General features: G+C 36.5%; 1 protein-coding gene across 3 annotated transcripts in view; it reads left to right on the plus strand.

The window, feature by feature from the left end:
- Nucleotides 1-18,473, plus strand: part of MTBP (MDM2 binding protein) — a 54,457-nt gene that overhangs the window by 16,763 nt on the left and 19,221 nt on the right. For all 3 annotated transcript variants that reach the window (XM_054590085.1, XM_054590086.1, XM_054590084.1), the window contains exons 12-15: nucleotides 7,790-7,963; nucleotides 9,315-9,422; nucleotides 14,507-14,668; nucleotides 16,658-16,775. In XM_054590085.1, coding sequence (XP_054446060.1) covers nucleotides 7,790-7,963; nucleotides 9,315-9,422; nucleotides 14,507-14,668; nucleotides 16,658-16,775 — 562 coding nt within the window. The remainder of the gene's footprint in view (nucleotides 1-7,789; nucleotides 7,964-9,314; nucleotides 9,423-14,506; nucleotides 14,669-16,657; nucleotides 16,776-18,473) is intronic.

An 18,473-nucleotide genomic window follows, 5' to 3' on the forward strand; every position in this document is an offset into this window, starting at 1 on the left:
GACCTGGCCCGTAACCTTAGTCATGTGCCCTGACTGGGAATTGAACTGGCGACCCTTTGGTTCGCAGGCCAGTGCTCAGTCTACTGAGCCATACCAGCCAGGGCTAAAGAATGATTTTTAAAAGTGATTTTTGGTGAAATACACAGGAACTATTATGATACCTGGAAAAATGCAAAAGAACTATGTGTATAAATGCAATTAACTAAACCCTGTTACATTTTTGAAGAAAGAGTTCTATATTTAGAACTTGTACTTAAAAGCCAGTTGTATCATAAAAAGTGCCTGGCTCACTATATGTTTACAGAGAAGTTTTATGAAATTGTTAACACTAGATGTTTATCATTGCCTGACTTTATATTACAAATGAAAAAGCTAAGCTACAGAGAAATCAAGAAACTTTAATGTCACAGAGTGAAATCAGAATTATCACCTAAGTCTGAATGCATATAACTTTACATTTATGAGTTTATTGTTGCCTCATTTTTTAAAAAATTAGAATTCTTTTGAAAGGAAAAATTTTTAAGGTACTCTTGGGGAAAAAAAGTCTTAATTAGTTTGCTGACAGATGAGTCTTCTAATAAAAATATTTTTAAAGTAAGTAGACTAATAAGAACAGAGGAAATGTTTTGAATTGATAAAGCATGTGCCTTCTTCATAAATTGGTGTGATAAAAGTGTTTCAAAATAGTGAGGTGAAACTAATAAGGTTAAAATGACACAGCATAACTGATCTGTAAATAATTTCCATACTGAGAAAAGGTAAGGGGCTGTGATAAAGATTTTGAAAGATTTTAGTGGTAGAGAAAAAGTATTCTCTCCATCAGCAATAATTTATTGTGTGTTCACTGTACTGAGGGCATTATTCTAGGTGCTAGGAATTCAGTAGCGAACAATATCAACCAACGTTATTGGACTACTTTGGTTAAACACACCACTCAGCAACATAATCACTCTCTTCAGGGATATAAGAAGCACTCTTCAGGAGAGATTACATATATGTTAGGCCATGAAATGAGGTTCAGAATTTAAAGGATAGAAATAATACACAATATGTTCTTCAGTTATGGTGGAATTAAATTAGAAATCAACAATAGAAATCTGAGAAATACTTTAAATATTTGGAAATTAAATAGCACACTTCCAAGTAACCTATAGGTCAAGGAAGAAACCAAAGGGGAAATTAGAAAATAGTTTTAACTGAATGAGAATGGAAACAAAACATAAATCTATGGGAATCAACTAAAGCAGTACCTGAGGATCTTAAATGCTTATCTTACGGTGGAAGAGAGACCTAAAGTCCATAATTTACACATCAACCTCAAAAAGCTAGAAGACTAAATCCAAGTAAGCAAAAGGAAGAAAATTAGACCAGAAATCAATGAATAAAATACTGAAGACTATCGCTAACAAAAGAAGTGCGAGACTTGTGCACTGAAAATGTCAAAACATTCCTGAGAGTCAGTAAAGGAGATGTAGGTAAGGGAGGGATGCACCATGTTCATAAACTGGAAAACTCAGTTTGTTACAATGGTACTTCTCTCCAAGTTGGCCCATAGATTCAATTCAGTCTCTAACAAAATTCCAGGAGGACTTTTCCTAGAAATTAACTACCCTAAATTTACTGTATTTTGCTGCGTATAATGCGCCCCTGTGTATAATGTACATCCATGTTTTAGACTAGCCATGCATAATGTGCATCCTTATTTTTCTCCCAAAAATTGGGGCTAAAAAGTGCATATTATACACAGCAAAATACTGTATATGGAATTGGAAAGGACCTCGAATGGTCAAAACAATTTTGAAAAGGAAGAACAATGTTTGAGAATTTATACTACCTGATTCACAACTTACTGTGAAGCCACAGTAATGAAGACTGGGGGTAGGGGACTAAGGATGCACATACATCAGTAGAACAGAATAGAGACATAGATGCCGCTGGGAAAAGGGTAGTTTCCTTAACATAGTACCGGAAGAATAGGATATCCATATATAAAAAATTATATATGTACTTTTATCTTTTTATATAAAAACTAACTCAAAGTGAGTTATATACTTAAATGTAAACTCTAAAACTACAAAACCTCTGGAGGAAAACATATACACCAAAAGGATCTGTAAAAAGAAAAAACTCTATATATTTACCAAAATTAAAAATGTCCATTTTCTGAAAAACACTGTTAAGGAAAAGTCTCAGAGACTACTAAGAAAAACTACTTATATATCTAACAGCAACATATACAGGGCAGGGAAAAGTAGGTTTACAGTTGTTCATATGGAAAGTGATACAACAATAAATAATAATACAAGAATAAAGTATGTTTCATGTACTCACAACTGTAAGCCTACTTTTGCCACACCCTGTATGGGTATGTATATGAAATTCTTACAACTCAATAAGTAGACAACCCAATTAATAAGTGAGTAAGAAACATGAATAGACTTTTCTCTAAAGATACATGAATAACTAATAAAAGCACATGAAAGATGCTTGACATCATTAGTCTTTAGGGAAATGCCAATTAAAACCGCAATCCAATTCTGTACTGCACTCACTAGAATGGCTGTTATTGAAAACAGTACCTCACCAGTGTTGATGAGAATATGGAGAAACTGCAAACATCACACTTTGTTGGTGGGGATGTAAAATGGTACAGCTACTGGGGGAAACAGTTTGACAGTTAAACTTACACTTAACAACACAGCCTAGTACTTCAATTCCTAGGTATTTATTCACGAGAAATAAGAACCTATGTTCTCACAAAGCTTGCAAGCCACTGTTTACAAGAGCAGTATTCATAGCAGCTAAGAATTGGAAACTGCAAACATTCATCAACGGGTGAATAGATTAACAGTTTGTTTTGTCCATACAATGGAATAGTCTCAGCAATAAAAAGGCATGAGAGTTTTGGGTGTACCTAAATATGCTAAGTTTATAAAGTTGGGCTTAAAAGACTATTACATGGTTTCATTCATGTAAAATTTCTATACAAGGCAAAAAAGAGACAGAAAGCAGATCCGCAGTGGCCGGAGGCCATGAGTAGGAAAGGAGACTGCGAAGAGGTAAAGGAATGTTTTCAAAACTGTTACGGAGATGGTTGCACAGGTATATAATTCCCTTACGTTAATGAAACTTAGGCTCTCATACATGTATGCACATATATATATGTACGTTATAGCTCATTAAAACTTTTTTTTTTTTTGGTCAGAATCACCTGAAGACCCTTACACCTAAATGCAGGCTTTGGTTCCATGATTCTTAGCACCAAATCACATTAGAATCACCGTGACAATTATTAAAAGAAGGGGAAAAAAAGGAAAGTCCAAATCACATTAGAATCACCGTGACAATTATTAAAAGAAGGGGAAAAAAAGGAAAGTCAGGCTGGATCCTACATGAGAACAATTATATCTGGGGGAACCAGGGCCTCAGCAGTTTGTAATAGCACCTAAGTAGGTCAAAAGTGCACCCAGGATTTGAGGGCCTCTGTGCTGGGCGTGTTGTCTGCAACCGTAAGCGAGGGAGCCGCCACTGCTGAAGAGGCTTTCGGGGGCTTACAGGCAGAAAAGGGATTGGAAGTCACTGCCTTAGGTCTTCAATTCCATGGCTGGAGAATGAGGACGGTACTTGCTTAGAGGGTCTCACAAACTTGTCTGACTCACAGTGATAATGGAGGTAAATAAACACTTTGTAACCCCTGCAGTTGCTTTTCCTTATTCTGTCCAATCGTAAATGCTTTCTGTGTCTGTGGAACAATAAAGAGATTGTTGTTTATGAGAATGAGTAAGGTGTTGAAGCAACATTCTGAATAGCTTCTCTATTCATTGTAGCTTTTAAATTGCATATTTTACTATATTGTAACAAAGAGGAAATGTGCACAGTTTAGGATCTTAATGTTATTTGTTTAAAATAGCCACGGTGGAATATATAAATCCTGCCTTTTGTGTAATCTTCACAGTAGGAGGCTTTATGCACCTATTCTACTATATTTCTTTTTAGATTCCTTCTAGAATAGAAGCAGGGAATTTTCCTGGATAGTCTCAGTGACAGCTAAGTTTTGCACTAAATCGTTCAAAGCTTAGCTGACAAATATGGTGGGAGATGAAGCTAGGCAATACATTTTTTGGAAATGCTTTGTGAATGTAAAGTAAGCAGATTGATTTATTTTTATCTTGTTTTTCTTCAGCTGACCCTAAGGTCTATTTCAAAGGCTGGATCTAGAATCACTTAAACAATGATATCATTGGAAAATATGTAGCCTCCTGCAGTGCTTACTGTGAGGATTATATTTATTTTATTGTTTGCTATACGCTATTATTATAAAGTAATTGGGAATATTATTTTTTCATGTTCTAAGGAGTGTATGTGTGTGTGTGTGTATTCACTTAACCAGAATATCCTGTTTCCTGAATTATCTTGAGGTGTTTTTCATTATATCATTTGAAATATTATTTCCCCTTTACATTAATATGATTTTGTTTTTATATTGTTGAACTGCTATAAAAAAGACGGGGTTGCTACAGGGTTTCAAGAACTGCTGAGAAACTTATTAATATAAACTATGACTGGGTTTTTATTGTACTAGAATTTTGTCTTCATTATAGTTTATATGTTACTTGTAAAATTTAACACAACTAAGGGAAACTTGTAATTTCAGCTTCTCCCACTTTACCCATACTTATAGCAGATCCAAAGTCGGTGTTTGGTTTTGGTGGAGAGCGGGGCATGCCAGCCAATTAATCTCTTATAAGTTGGTAGTATAAAAATAATGTATGAAAATAGAAAGGAATTTTCTATTGTAATCATTCCCCCTTAATTCTTTAGGAAGAGCTATGAGAATTGAATAATTATGCTAATTCTATATCTGTTACTCTCTATATTTACATAAAAATTACTTAAGTCTTTCATTAACACCTGTTATATCTGGAACAACGTTTTTTAAATGACTGCATAGTTATTATAGTTAGGAGTTGTGTAAAATATTTTTCTTTTAAGGAAAATAATGTAATTACAAGCTTCAGTGATTAAAATTCTAATACAGGTATTGGGAGATAAGTAAGTGTGAGAAGGGTGTCAGGGATTGAAGGGATACATAACTTAGGTTGGCAGATGCTAAACAGGTCAAAGAATTAAAGTCACTGTAACTTTTGGCAAACATCAGTTTCAAATACAGCTTTCTCTATTTTTTAATTTAATTTATTTCTTTTTATGTTTTATTGTCCAAATACATTTGTCTCCACCTTCCCGCCACCACTTTCCCCTGTCCCCCTCCCCCACCTCCCTCCCTCAATCTTTGTCCACTTTGGCTTTGTCCATGGGTCCTTTATACACGTTCCTTGACTTGCCCCTTCCCTTCCCTTCCCCCAGACCCCTCCATCCCTCTTGATTCTGTTGGTTCCTTTTTTCTTTCAATGTTGCTGGCTATTATTTTCCTTGCTTGTTTGTTTTGTTGGTTAAGTTCCACATATAGGCATGATCATGTGGTCAAATACAACTTTCCTTTGTAATAAACCATCTTCTAAATTCCTTTTCTAAGATCGATGTTTACAAATAGGATTACTGTATTACGAGCTAGTTGGAAAAATATTTTCGTGCTATGTAATTGTTTTGGAGGATTGGCTTTAACCCACAGTATGCTCATATCTGTGAATAAACTCTGGTAATAAGCTAACAGTAGACCTTTTTCTTAGTGTATATAAGAATTTTGAAGTTATTGCTCCACTGTTGTCCAGTTTTGGTGCTGTTTAGAATTCTAATGCCAGTCTCTCTTTTTAAAAAAAAGTCAGAAACATGCATTTTTCTCTGGCATTTTAAAAATCAGCTTGTTGTTCGTAGTCTTTTGAATTTTTGTGATGATGTACCATGGTAGGTCTGTTTTTATTCTTGTATTGGGCACTCAGCATGCCTGGAAGCTTGCTTTTTTGTTGGGACAATGTTGTTTTACTTATTTTGTTGATAATTTCCTTTTCTTCATGTTTTAATACTCTCTCTTTTGTTAGTCCTGTTTTATGTTATTTCTCCTGGTTCAGGTCTCTCCACCTCTTCCTCTCCTATTTCCTTTTCTTTTTTTTGTTTTTGTTTTTATATTCTATTTTCTGATAGATTTGCTGAACTTTATCTTATAACCTATTCATTGAAATCTATATTTCTACTACTTTCTAAATTTTAATTTCCATGAGCTCTTTCTAAGTTAATGTTCTTTTCCTGTAATTTTCTGTTCTTATATATCATCTCTGAGGATTTTTAGTGATCTGACTTGTTTGTTTTTGTCTTTGTGATTTTTTAAAAAAAGAATATTCTCTCATTCTCTACAAGTCACTTTTTTTCCTGTTTATTTTGGCATCTAGCATTCATAGTAGAGACTTTTCTTAAGGTCTCATAATGTTTGGCTGTCTGCTCATATTTAAGAGAGAGTACCAGAAAGCCGATTGGAAAATTTGGGTGCCTGGGTAGAGCTTGTTGACAGGATCTTCATTTTAGGGTGATCTCGCTGCAACATTACATTAGGTGATCCCCAATATTGGGATTCTTTAGTCTGTCCTCTAGGACTGACCACATTTCCAAAAGAAGACTTAGTTCTGCTATACGGCCTCCAACATTCTGGAAGTTATGTAGGTGAAGAAAGGGCCCCTCAGTGTTCTGTACAAAAGCACTCAATCCACTGATAATCAGCTCCGACCCTGAGCTCTCTGTGTTTTTATCTCCCACGCCAGAGACATCTGGTAATGCTTTCTCCAAAGAATAAACCACTAGTCTTCTGGGCTGGGGAAAGGACCATCATTTACTTGAATAGAATAAGGAAAATCAGGAAGCCATTCTTCTTCTCAAACAGTCTTTCAACTTGACTTTTTATTTCACCTTCCTTTTGATTCCAGTGCATCTGGGGCCACCGTCCCAGAGCCTCTTGTTGGGTTAGAGTATAAATTGGTTTGCTTCTAAGCTCTCGCCTCTGTTTTTTCTCAGCTTCTTTAGCATTTGAGAAAGTAAGGCCTGTTACCAATTGTTCATCTGCTTTCCTGCTTTCAAAATTTAGTTGCTGTTCTCTTCTCTCAGATATTAGTCCTTGTAGATTTATGCTATTTTAAAATTCTCTTTATTCTCATTTCATGGAGTTTCAGGAGAGAGTGAAAATAAATGCTTATGTCCAATTCACCATCTTCAACAAAAAGGACTCTGCTTCTATTTTTACTCTCAAAGGCTTCACAGTTTTTCTTCGACCTTCACGATAACCCTCACTTGATTTGTTTTTAAAATATACTAGAAGCTGTCGTAACTGACCTTCACGTAACTGACATGCCAGATTAATGAATGCTCTCCAGTCCCTCTGTAAAAATACATTAGGGGTGCCCACTACAAAGAGCAAAAAACTGCTCTAAAATACATCTGTATACTTCTGTTCCCGCCAGTCCAGGGGTATGTGGCTGCAGGGATCAGTTTATTCCCCTTGAAAGAAATGGAAGCGGAAAATAGTAGTTGATGCATTATGGGTGTGGGTAGTAAGAAGAATGTCATGGAGCTCTAGTGAGCTACACCAAAAGTTAATAAATGAAATTAAAATGTTCATATTTTGTATCTTGTTTTGATTCTCTGGTTTTCTTGTTTTTCCTTTTATTTTCTGATTTTAATGGCTTTCTCAGTTAAATGAACAGCTGGCTAGCTCCAAGTATATTGGGTAACAAGTTGTTTTAAAACAACACAGAGATGTCACTCTATTCCAAGGGTCGAGTGTATAATTCTGTCACGTTGCATGCTGAATTTTCACCTACTTAACAAGATAATTGTTTTTGTTTAGTTCCAGATGTTGAAGTGAAAGGGGAGTATTCTAGCTATTATCTCTTGATACAAGGTAGTGACAGTAGAAAATGCAAAGCCACACTGATTCACTCAGCCAACCAGGTCAATGGCTCATTTGCACTCAGTTTAATTCATGGAAAGATGAAGGCGAGGACAGAAGAAACCAAACTGAGTAAGTGTTAACTTTAGTGGAAACCGTTTTTTACATTTGTTAGTATATGTAATTAACCTATGTGGTTTTTAATGAACTTTTCCCCCCAAACTCCATTTCACTTTCAGTAAATTTACCTTTTATTTTAAACATATTATAATGTATTTGAACAATTTAGAGGACAGAGAATAAGTCCATTTTACATTATACCCAGTAAAATTTACTAGATCGGCCCTCAATTTCCTGATAGGAATTTTTTTGTATGTTCCACTTTAAACACGTATTACTTTTCTATAACTTCTCATTTCATTTACTTTCTCTCAAGCATCTTGTTCTGTTTTAAATGTCACCCTTTCTCTTCAAGCTGTATGTTTTGGCTATCCATTACTATGTGAAAAACCACACCAAATTTAGCTCAGAAGTGACTATTTTTACGTTTACGTCGCATAGTCCTGTAGACTCGATCAGCTGGCTGGTTCTGTTTTGAGGTCCCACAGATGACTGCGGTCGCACGCAGCTGGCGCTCCGGTCATTTGAAGACTGAACAGGGCTGGGTGGGCGATACGGCTGGTCCCCCGACGTGTTTGGCACCTGGGTTAGGATGGCGGGAACAGAGGAGAGGCGACTCTCCCTTGCTGTGTCCTTTCCTCACGGCCTGCTTGGGCTCTCTCACGACATCACCGTCACAGGGCGGTCTCGTTTCTTCGGTGGTCACTAACTCACGGCGATTGTTCTAAGAAGCCTCAAGGCTTTCTGCGACCTAACCTAGAGGCCATTCGCTGTCACTTTTACCATACTTGGTTGGTTTCACAGCACCAGCCAGGATTCCTTGCGGAAGGACTACACGGTGCGTGAACAGCAGGATGTGTGGTTCACTGGGGGGCCATCTTTAAAGACTAACGACCCTACTCGTTTTTTCATTTAATTAAATTTATTGGGGTAACATTGGTTAATAACATTGTGTAAGATTCAGATATCCAACTTGATCATACAATACCTGTATACTTCCTTGTGTGTCCACCACCCAAACTCCAGTCTCCTTCCTTCACCATGTATTTGACCCTCTCTACCCTCTTCATTCTCTCTCTGACCCCTTCTGCGTAAGAGTTTCAGTAGCTCAGCCTGTAGAAGACAGTGTTATGGAGAGAATTCTACCCTGCTCCTTAAATTCCCTCTATTTAAGAAGCAAGTCAAAGTTGAAAATGCACAATAATTTAGTATGTGTAAACTTTTTATTTTGAAATATGCAAGATCAAGAGAGATGAGCAATTGACTTTTACTTTTTAAATTGCATAATAACACACTAGCTGGGAACTGAATATTAATTGTTATCATAAAACATCTTTAATACTGTCTTTTTTCTCTGTCTCAGGCTTTCCTTTTGATTTCATGTCACTTCCACATTTTTCTGGGGAGCAACTTATACAGAGAGAGAAGCAGTTAGCTCATGTTCAGACTTTGGCTTTGAAAGAATGTCTGAGTAAGTAACAATTTGTACATTTTATTTTACTGTAAGGATGTTGACTGTTCAGACATCATGCATCATTGTTTCCACACTTTTTCTCATATGCTTTGTCTTTTAGGTATGACACTCATTTGTAGAACTGTTCTTTTTCTTGTAGAGGTGATGTAGAGTAGAAAAAGTCTGCAACTATTTTTCTACTATTCCTATTTATTTGTACATCTCTATTAACATTTATAGGAATATTTCTCCAGGAAAATTTTGTATTTCACCATTTTTAACTGTATGCTAGAAAACATACCTAAATTTTTTTCTGGTTAATCTAGATCTCTTTATAAAATGTCTGTTTATATATTTTAGCAGTCATATGAGGATGGAGACTACAAATAAAAGAAAATGCAAGTTCACAGAATTAATACATTAACTTGAGCACTGATCCTTAGACAGTAATTATGACTACCAGTGATAATTAAGCACGTATCACATACTGGACGAAGTTGGTGTTAAGAGTTTTTCCTTAATCAAGAAATTAACACTTTTTCATGGGTCAGAGTTTAAGGCTTTTTACTCTATTACTCATTGTTAACTTGGTTATCAGCCTTTCTTTCTTTTTAATCCTCACCCAAGGATATGTTTATGGATCTTAGAGAGGAAGAGAAAGAGAGAGAATGAGACAGAACGAGAGAGAGAGAGAGAGAGAGAGAGACCTCATTGTGAGATGAAAATATTGATCAATTGCTTCCCATAGTCACCTGACCAGGGATTCAACCCACAACCTAAGTGTGTGCCCTGACCTGGGATTGAACCTCCAGCCATTTGGTGTATGGGACCAAACGCTCCAACTGACTGAGCAACCTGGCCAGGGCTGTGTTGTTTTTTGATGCTTATATTTTTCTCTCTAGATTTAGATGATTTACCCTCTGTCAATAATGTATTAGTAAACTCCTATAATTTAAATATTTTTGTAATGGACCCAATGTGAATGTGATTAAGAAAAAAATATAATTAAAATTTATAATTATATTTACCTAATTTTTTTTGTAATTTATAACTTTTTGTATTTGGAAATATTAACATCTCGTTGCACTGGTTTTTAAAGAAAAAGTTTAAGAATGTTGTTAATTTTTAAATAAAAAGTTGTTCAGTGTGATGCAAAAGGAATACGAAAACAGCAGTGCTGTTGTTTTATTCCAGTATTGTGATCACTGCTTTTAACATCCACAGGACCTAGTGCAAAGCTGATTGATACTCAGTCTGCTGATCCTTTTGATATCCTTCTACTCTGTATTTTTCTTAAGAAATTCTTAGTTATTGCCAGCTTTTTTTATGAATGGCATTCTTTTGCCAATTTATGTTTTGACTAGTCCATTATATTTCTTCTGAGTCTATCCGCCACTTGTGTGCAACCTCATTTGTGTAGATCATTTTTCACCAAGGTAAATTATCCTGCTCGTAACCCTGTTAAACTTCATCTACTTTCTTTCCCTCTCCCTTGTTCTGTCATCGAGATCATCAGGAAGTCTTACTCTGCTCTCCAGATTGCCCAGTATTGTCATATAATTGACAGTTCTAATAAGCATATCAGGCGCATGATTTAAGTATGTTTTTAGAGTTAATAAACGTGTAGGGCTTATCTCCAAAGCCTATGACTTACTGTACATCTTTCAGATGAAATGAAAAATCATTGATAACTTTTGTTTTAGCATCGCTCCCAGCAGCATTTTATTTTCTCACTAGGAAGATGTAATAAACGCAGCATCTATTATTACTCTTACTCCACCACGACTAGTGTTCTTGACTGCAGAAACCATCTGTTACTTACCTCGGGGCAGACTGGAATGACCCTCCCCATATCCCCATTGGTGAGGTGGGATTTCACAGAGGTGTTTCTCCTGAAAACCACAGCCAGCCTATTCCCGTGGATTATGGATGTGCCGACCCCGCCTGGTGTGATGAATCTGCCTTCTGCCTCTGCGCCTGAGGGCACAGCGCTGCCTCTGCAGGCCGTGCATTATAAATGTTCAATGAATTCAATTCTCTGTGGGTTTATACTTTGCTATTTATTATAGAAGAAAATATTGATAGTCAAGAGGAGTTTTATAAAATAAGGTATTTTTATAAAAGTAATACATGAGTATAGTTTAAACATTGAAATGGAACTGGGAAACTTCATGTGGAGAGTGGCAGGGGCCCCTCCCCTCCCCGACTTTAGGTCTCCGCCCACCGGCAGCGAACCTCGCCTCTTCCGGCTGCTTTTTCTGACATTTCCTCCAGTTTTCTAAATAATACGTGTAGGCTGCTGTTTCCTGATTTACCAATTTCAGGCATTATCTTAAGATCTAAGATAAAGACTTAGCGTTCCCACATCAGCTTCACTTTCTCTTCCCACCCCATATAGTGAAGTCATGAATTTCAGTTAAATCTGTGGTTGCTTCTAACAGTACTGTCACTATATATACAAGTTTACTGTTGAGTCATGTCATATATGATGATTACTAATGATCAACTCTTCTTCCTTGCATAATCTGTTTTGCTTTTGGTTGATGGTCACTTTGTTTTTCATTTGCCTATTCTTCTGTACAGACAAAACATTGGTATGTTTTCCGTAGACTCCAATATTTCTGCCACTCACCCATCATTGAATTCATCGTAGGTTCAAGCACAGCAGTTCCATTTTATTTCTCTTCATTTTTTTTCCAGAGCATTTCTTTATTTCACTCCATTGTAGACAGATTACTTTCCGGACTCCAGATATCCTAGAGGCTCTCTCTTCTCTCCTCTTCCAGTCTCCTTTCGTTTAGACTCATCCTCCTCCTTTTCCTTGGGTTACTCATTTGTTTAGTTGGAGTGTATGTGCCAATCATTTCTTGAGTAAAATCTTATGGAGTATGCATTTCTCGAGTTCTTGCATGTCTGAAAATATCTGTACTTGACTGGTAATTCCTATAGGATTCCAGTATGAAAATCTCTTCGGAATTTTGAAGATATTCTCCGTCATTATCTGTGTTGCTGTGTGAATGAATTGAACACAGTTCTTATCCTTTGCAGTGCTCTGTTTTGGTTTATTTGTTTTTATTCTCTTCTAGAACCTGTATTTCCAGAAGCTTTGCCTCTAAAAGTTTTACTCTGATTGCAGGGTGTATATTTCCCTGTCCCTCTCCCATTTTTTGGGCTGTGTACTTGATGAGCCATTTTAGTAGAATATTCCCATTCTTAAGTGAAAAAACTTATCTCTTTAATAATTTCCTTTCTCTCATTTCCTCTTTTCTCTTTTTCTAGAACGCTTATTAGTTATACATTGGTCTTCTGGACAGAATGCCTACTTTTTCCTTTTTACATATTTTTGTTCTAGTTTCTAAGGGATATCTTGCATCTTGAGCCCATTATTATGGAATTATAAAAATCCGAGCTTTTTATGGGCTTAATTTTAAAAAGTCTTTTCTTGTCCATTGATTGTTCTTTTTTCAAAGCATCCTGCACTTGTTTCAGGGGTGTAGTATTTTTTCTTATTTCTATGACAATATTAATTTCAGCAAACTTTTTTTTCCCTGCAGTGTTATTATTTCTGTGGGGCTCCTTTTTTTCTCTTTGCTTATTTTAACCTCTCTTTTTCATCCTGGACTTTTTTTATTTAGTTGAGTGGGGGCCAGTGAATAATACCCATTTTCCCTTTCAAAGTTGGAAGCAATTAAGATATAAACTTAGGACACACACTCAGATGGTGATAAATTACAGATAAAAGCTGGGCTGAAGGAAATGACTTATTAGATCTGCAGCTGGGTAGGTTTTCTGATACATATACCCAGAATTGAATTTATGCCCCGAGTGACTGCCGGGTCTAGGTGCTAGAAACCGAGCACCTTGCGGAGAGCATGCGTTCTGATGGCTCAGATAAAATTTGGAGAGGAAGAGTCTGAACAGAGCGTGCCAGCTTGCTTCTCCAGACTAGCTCAGTGAGTGATGGAGGGAGAAGGGAGCTGCAACTGTTCCTTGCTCAGTCCTTACACATGTCTTAGGATCATGGCAGTGCAGAGCCCCTCTCCCCTCAACATCTTTCTTTTAAAAGTCTGGTGTTTTGTTTTTTTCTGACCTGTTTTAAGAGGGAAGTTCTATACGCCTCACTCTAATATGATGTAGTACCTGGCAAGCTGCATTGTAGAGTGGTGGAGTAACAATTCAACATTTTGTCTGGGAGATTTTGTCTCTACTCTCACTTTGATATCTGTATCCATACCTTTTCTCTGGGAGCATCCAGTTTTTCAGAAGGAGAATGCTTTCATCTCTCCAGTGGGCATGCGTAGCGGCCGGCTTTCTGACCACAGGGCTAGGAGCCCGGCCATTCTGTGTGAGACTCTTGCTTAACCCCTTAGCTTTAACCCCAGCGTCAATACTACCTTTAATGTACTTGATATTTCATAGTTTGAGACTCTCTTCGGTTTCTGCCCCCCAAAAATACGAGCAAAGTCATCTGGCTATGAGGGCTGGAGGGTGGGTGGGTGGGGACATTTCGTTCTCACTGGCCCCTCCATGAGCCTCCGTGGATCCAGTCCCGTTTGAGCTCAGGACCTCGCCAGCGTCTCCCTAATACCTCAAGGCAGCGCCTCTGCTGTGCCGACTCCACCACTGTCTTATCTCCCAAGGTGCGTGGAAACTGTCGTTCGTCATCATTTCTCCTTTGGTTATCTTTTCTTATTCCTTTACTGTGATCTTAGGTTTTGGAAAAGAGAAGAAATAGGTAGCAGTGACCAAGATACCACATTTAACATGTTTCAATAAAATCTTACAGGTTTTATATTTACAAAAACACCAGCATAAGGCTCTGCAAGATATTTTTGAAAACTTGTAAACTTTCTTTACTGTTATCACCTTTCAGTGTTAACAAATTAGTGTCTTTCTGTTTCTCTCACAAAACTTGAAATTCTACCATTATCTACAAATGGGATTAAAACGAAAGTAGGCCTACACAAGCATGTTGTTTTGCTGGGTAAATTCACTTGTTTTAGTTTCGTGAATATTTCCCATAAAATGAGTAGCCAATGTGCTTTAGATAGAATTTAAAATAATAGTGATATAGTTAATCCTGTGGATCTATTGTCTTTCAGAAAGGAGAAAGTTGGCAGAGCAGCCTGAAGTATTGTCTGTCGGTGAACTCAAACATCTATTAACACTCACAAGGGAACACTTTTTAGATCATTTTGATTCTGTTATTCCTAAAACAATGACAAGAAAAACAGACAAAATTAATACCTCCAATCCATTGAATGGTAAGTTTTTTTGTTACTCTAAATATTAGCTCTTTTTTGTGTGTGACATTTATGACAGTTACTGTTTATTATTAAAACTAATAAAATATTGATCAAAATAAAATGAACCTTAAAATTTAAATAATGACATATATTTGTATACACAAGTACAGCAGGCACTCAAGTAACATCATTTCATTCAATGTCGTTTCATTATAATGTTGCCGAAATGCCATAGAAACTTAACTCTTGTTCATATGAATCAAGTTGGTTTCATTGTCATTTTACGTAAAATTAGAGCACTTGTCAATGACATTAATTAAAGGAAGAGTTACTGGTAGGTGTGTGTGTGTATATGTGTATATATTTGATGAGCTGTATTTCTAATCATTTAAACATTAAACATGTTCTGGTTACTTCTTTTACAAAGCACGTTCAGTGTAATAATTGTTTTTCTGCAGCAGGAGAAGCTTTTAAGGCGATCCATGCTACTCTAAGCTGCTTGAATGGGTGATTTCTGTTAAGCTCTGTTTTCATAAGGTGAGAAAAGCAGAGCCTGCATAGAAAATTTAATATAGTTAAAACTGCATATGATATGCTCCACATTTGCCATTCATCATAGCAGGAACAGTCAGCAGACTTAACTGAGGGAGGAGGAAGTCATTTCTATATTAACTTGCGTTTCTATTTTCCTGGTTTCTATTATGATGAATTTGCTTGGGATGACGCTTTTCAAGATGTAACAAAAAGGCATTTGAAGGTTGCCTAACATTTTAAATGTACAGGATAATTTTCGTTTTTATTCTGTGAGAATCATTTTTATTCCTTAGATTAATAAGAAAATGACTGAAGAATCAAGTTAACAATAATGTTTGTTGAGTATTTTTTGTCTGTTTGACACCAGAAAGATATACAAAGAAGTAAATGTTTGGGTTCTTGGCTTTCTATGGGCTTCTGATCTATTTGGAAAGCAAAATATAAACGTAGCATCTGGAGCCCCCTTCAGGAGCCCAGGCTCAGGAGCTAGACTGCCAGGGTTCCAATCTCAGCTTCGTCATTTGTTTGCTGAATGTCTTTGAGCAAGCTGTTTAACCTCTCCCTGCCTCTCTTTCCTTGTGTTTAAAATGGGCTCAATAATATTGCTCACTCCCTAGGCTTATTGTGAGGATTAAATGAGTTGATACATATAAGTCACTTAGAACATAATAAATGCCAAAAAATTATTGAGCTGTTATTTATGTTGTCATTATCATTTCATCATTGCTATACATCAGTACCAAAGTTAAGGAGTAGTTTGGAGTAATCTGAAAGATGTTGGAGACTGTGGGGCTACGTGTGGAACTGGGGGATGGACACGTTCAGTAAGTGAGAGAGCACAGCTTCCCAGTTACGGCGGTGGCTCAGGCGCACAAGGGAGACTTCGGATCCCGGCTCTGTGGCTTGCTTGCTATGTGACTGTGGGCAAGTTTCCTAACGACTCAGTTTTTTAATCTTTAGATTAGGGGTGATGTAGATTAATATGAGTACTAAATGAATTATTTGTTACTTGCCTAGAAAGTTGTCTTGTATGAAGTAAATGCTGTGTATTTGTTGGTTAAGAAACTAAACACAAACTTTGAAGAAATTTTATTTCTTCTAGGAATCTAACTAGAAGAGAATAGTCACAGAACTCTTTATTAGGAGCCAAGGGACTTGTATGTCTTAAGTGATGCACTTTTATTATGAGGAGGTAGTAAGTAAATAAAACTTAATAGTGATTCTTTTTTTTTTTCATTTCCAAAAACCTTTGCTGTGGCATTTTGCACAGTTCAGGCCATCAGATAGCCTTACTAAATGCCTGAGGTAAGTATTACACAGTGAATCCAACATTCCTTTATACACACTCATGCACATACCCCCGTCCACACACCCACAGGGACGTGTGCCTATATCTACATGTGTACGTTTTTATGGAGCAAAATTCAGTATGTTTATACTCTTCAGTGCTTATGTGTATTTCCTTCTCTTTAGATACCTGTCCAGTGGAAGCTATTTCTTCGAGTCTAATGGAAATCAATCCTCTGGAATGGCCAGAGAGGCATGCTCTTCAAAATTTGGAAACATTTGAAAAAGCTAAACAAAAAATAAGGTAATACTTAAACAGCTCAGTATTTTTAAGTGAACTTTCTGACTTCTTACATTGTGTTTTTGAGATACTAGTTTTTTATAGTTTTATTATAAAAGAATTATATACTTTAGAAAGATAGGTAGGTGGAGAGAGAGAGAAAGAGAGACAGAGAGAAAACCACAGAGCAGCATATTGAGAAAACATTCTCCTTCTCCTGCCTTCTACTTGTGGTTTCTGGGCGCACATAATCACAGTGAACATTTTCGTGAATGGTTTTTCAGACCATCTTCCGTTGCTTTCTTTCAAAGTATTGCAAGTCACATTTTTATTTATAGCCTTTCTGTTGATAGCATTTATGGCTAGCTATAACATTTTGTTCATATATATCAACAGGTATTTATTGAGTAACAACTAATTATTCTATGCGCAGTGAAGGAAGGAGACAAAGGGACTGGGGAGAATAATCGTCTTTGTTGAGGGGAGGGACGTGATGGGAGTTTCGATCAGGTTGGATGGTCAGGGACAGTTTTTCAAGGAGATTACATTTGAGCTGAATGAAGTGCATTATAGATCATACGGATTTTGGATTTTATTGTCAGTGCATTGATAAGCTTTTGAAAGATTTTATACTAAAAACTGATGCAGTCTGATTTTGCAAAATTACTTTTGCTCTTTTGCAGCAAATGGATTGCAGGAAGAAATATTAGGAGTAGAGAGATCAGTTAGGTGGCATTTCTATAGGCAAAATGAGGGATAACTTTGATTTCTCACTAGAGTAGTAGTGGAGAACAAATTTGGATCTATTTTGATGGTAAGCCAGAATAAAACTTTCTGTGATAGATTGGATGTGGAGGAGAAGGAAAGAGAGGCATCCAAGATCATTTATATTTCTGGCTTGAACAACAGAGTGAGTGGTATCTTTTCACTTATGGGATGAGGAAGATTGGTAGAAAGTTGGGGTGAGAACCTTCGGGTAGAAAAATCAAGAGTTCTGCATTAGGGATGCTAAATTTACTATATAGCAGCAATTTTCAACCTTTTTTATCTCGTGGCATACATAAACTAATTACTAAAATTCTGAGGCATACCAAAAATATATTTTTTGCCAATCTGACTAAAAAATGGTATAATTTTGATTGACCTAAAAAATAAAAATAGTAATTACCTATCCTTTTTGCTCAAAAGTGACTTTTTTAAAAAAAAATCAGGTGCCTATGCTTGTGTATAAGGATTTCTGGTACCAAGAATTAACTATTCAGATGCACGTAACTTTCTTATGCGATGTGACCAATAAGATGCAACTCTATTGTATGATCTATGTATTTATGGTTCAAGACAGGACTTTCATACTGGATGGCTATTGTGTTGGCTGTTGTCATTTTTTATTTGACAATCTAAGGGAAGGGAGGTCAGTACCTGTCACTAAATAGTCAGGTATTGCATGTTTTAAAAATTTTTGTAGCACACCAGTTGGAAATTACTGCTCTATGGATTATACATGTGTACCTATCAAGTGGACTACAGGAGAAATCTGGAAGTCCATTTGGGTCTATGAATAGGGATTTTTAAATACACACTAGTGGATAAGATCACTTTGTGAAACCATATAAAGAAAAGAAAAGAAGGCCTAAGATTATTCCTTGAAGATTTCTCATGTTTCTAGATCAGGAGGAAGAATTCAATCTAGGAAGGAGATTGAGAAGAGGACAGGAGGACAGG

Source organism: Pteronotus mesoamericanus, unplaced genomic scaffold (genome assembly GCF_021234165.1).
Source record: "Pteronotus mesoamericanus isolate MK-2021 breed Mesoamerican mustached bat unplaced genomic scaffold, CSHL_Meso_final scaffold_174, whole genome shotgun sequence".
In the NCBI taxonomy this organism is placed as follows: domain Eukaryota; kingdom Metazoa; phylum Chordata; class Mammalia; order Chiroptera; family Mormoopidae; genus Pteronotus; species Pteronotus mesoamericanus.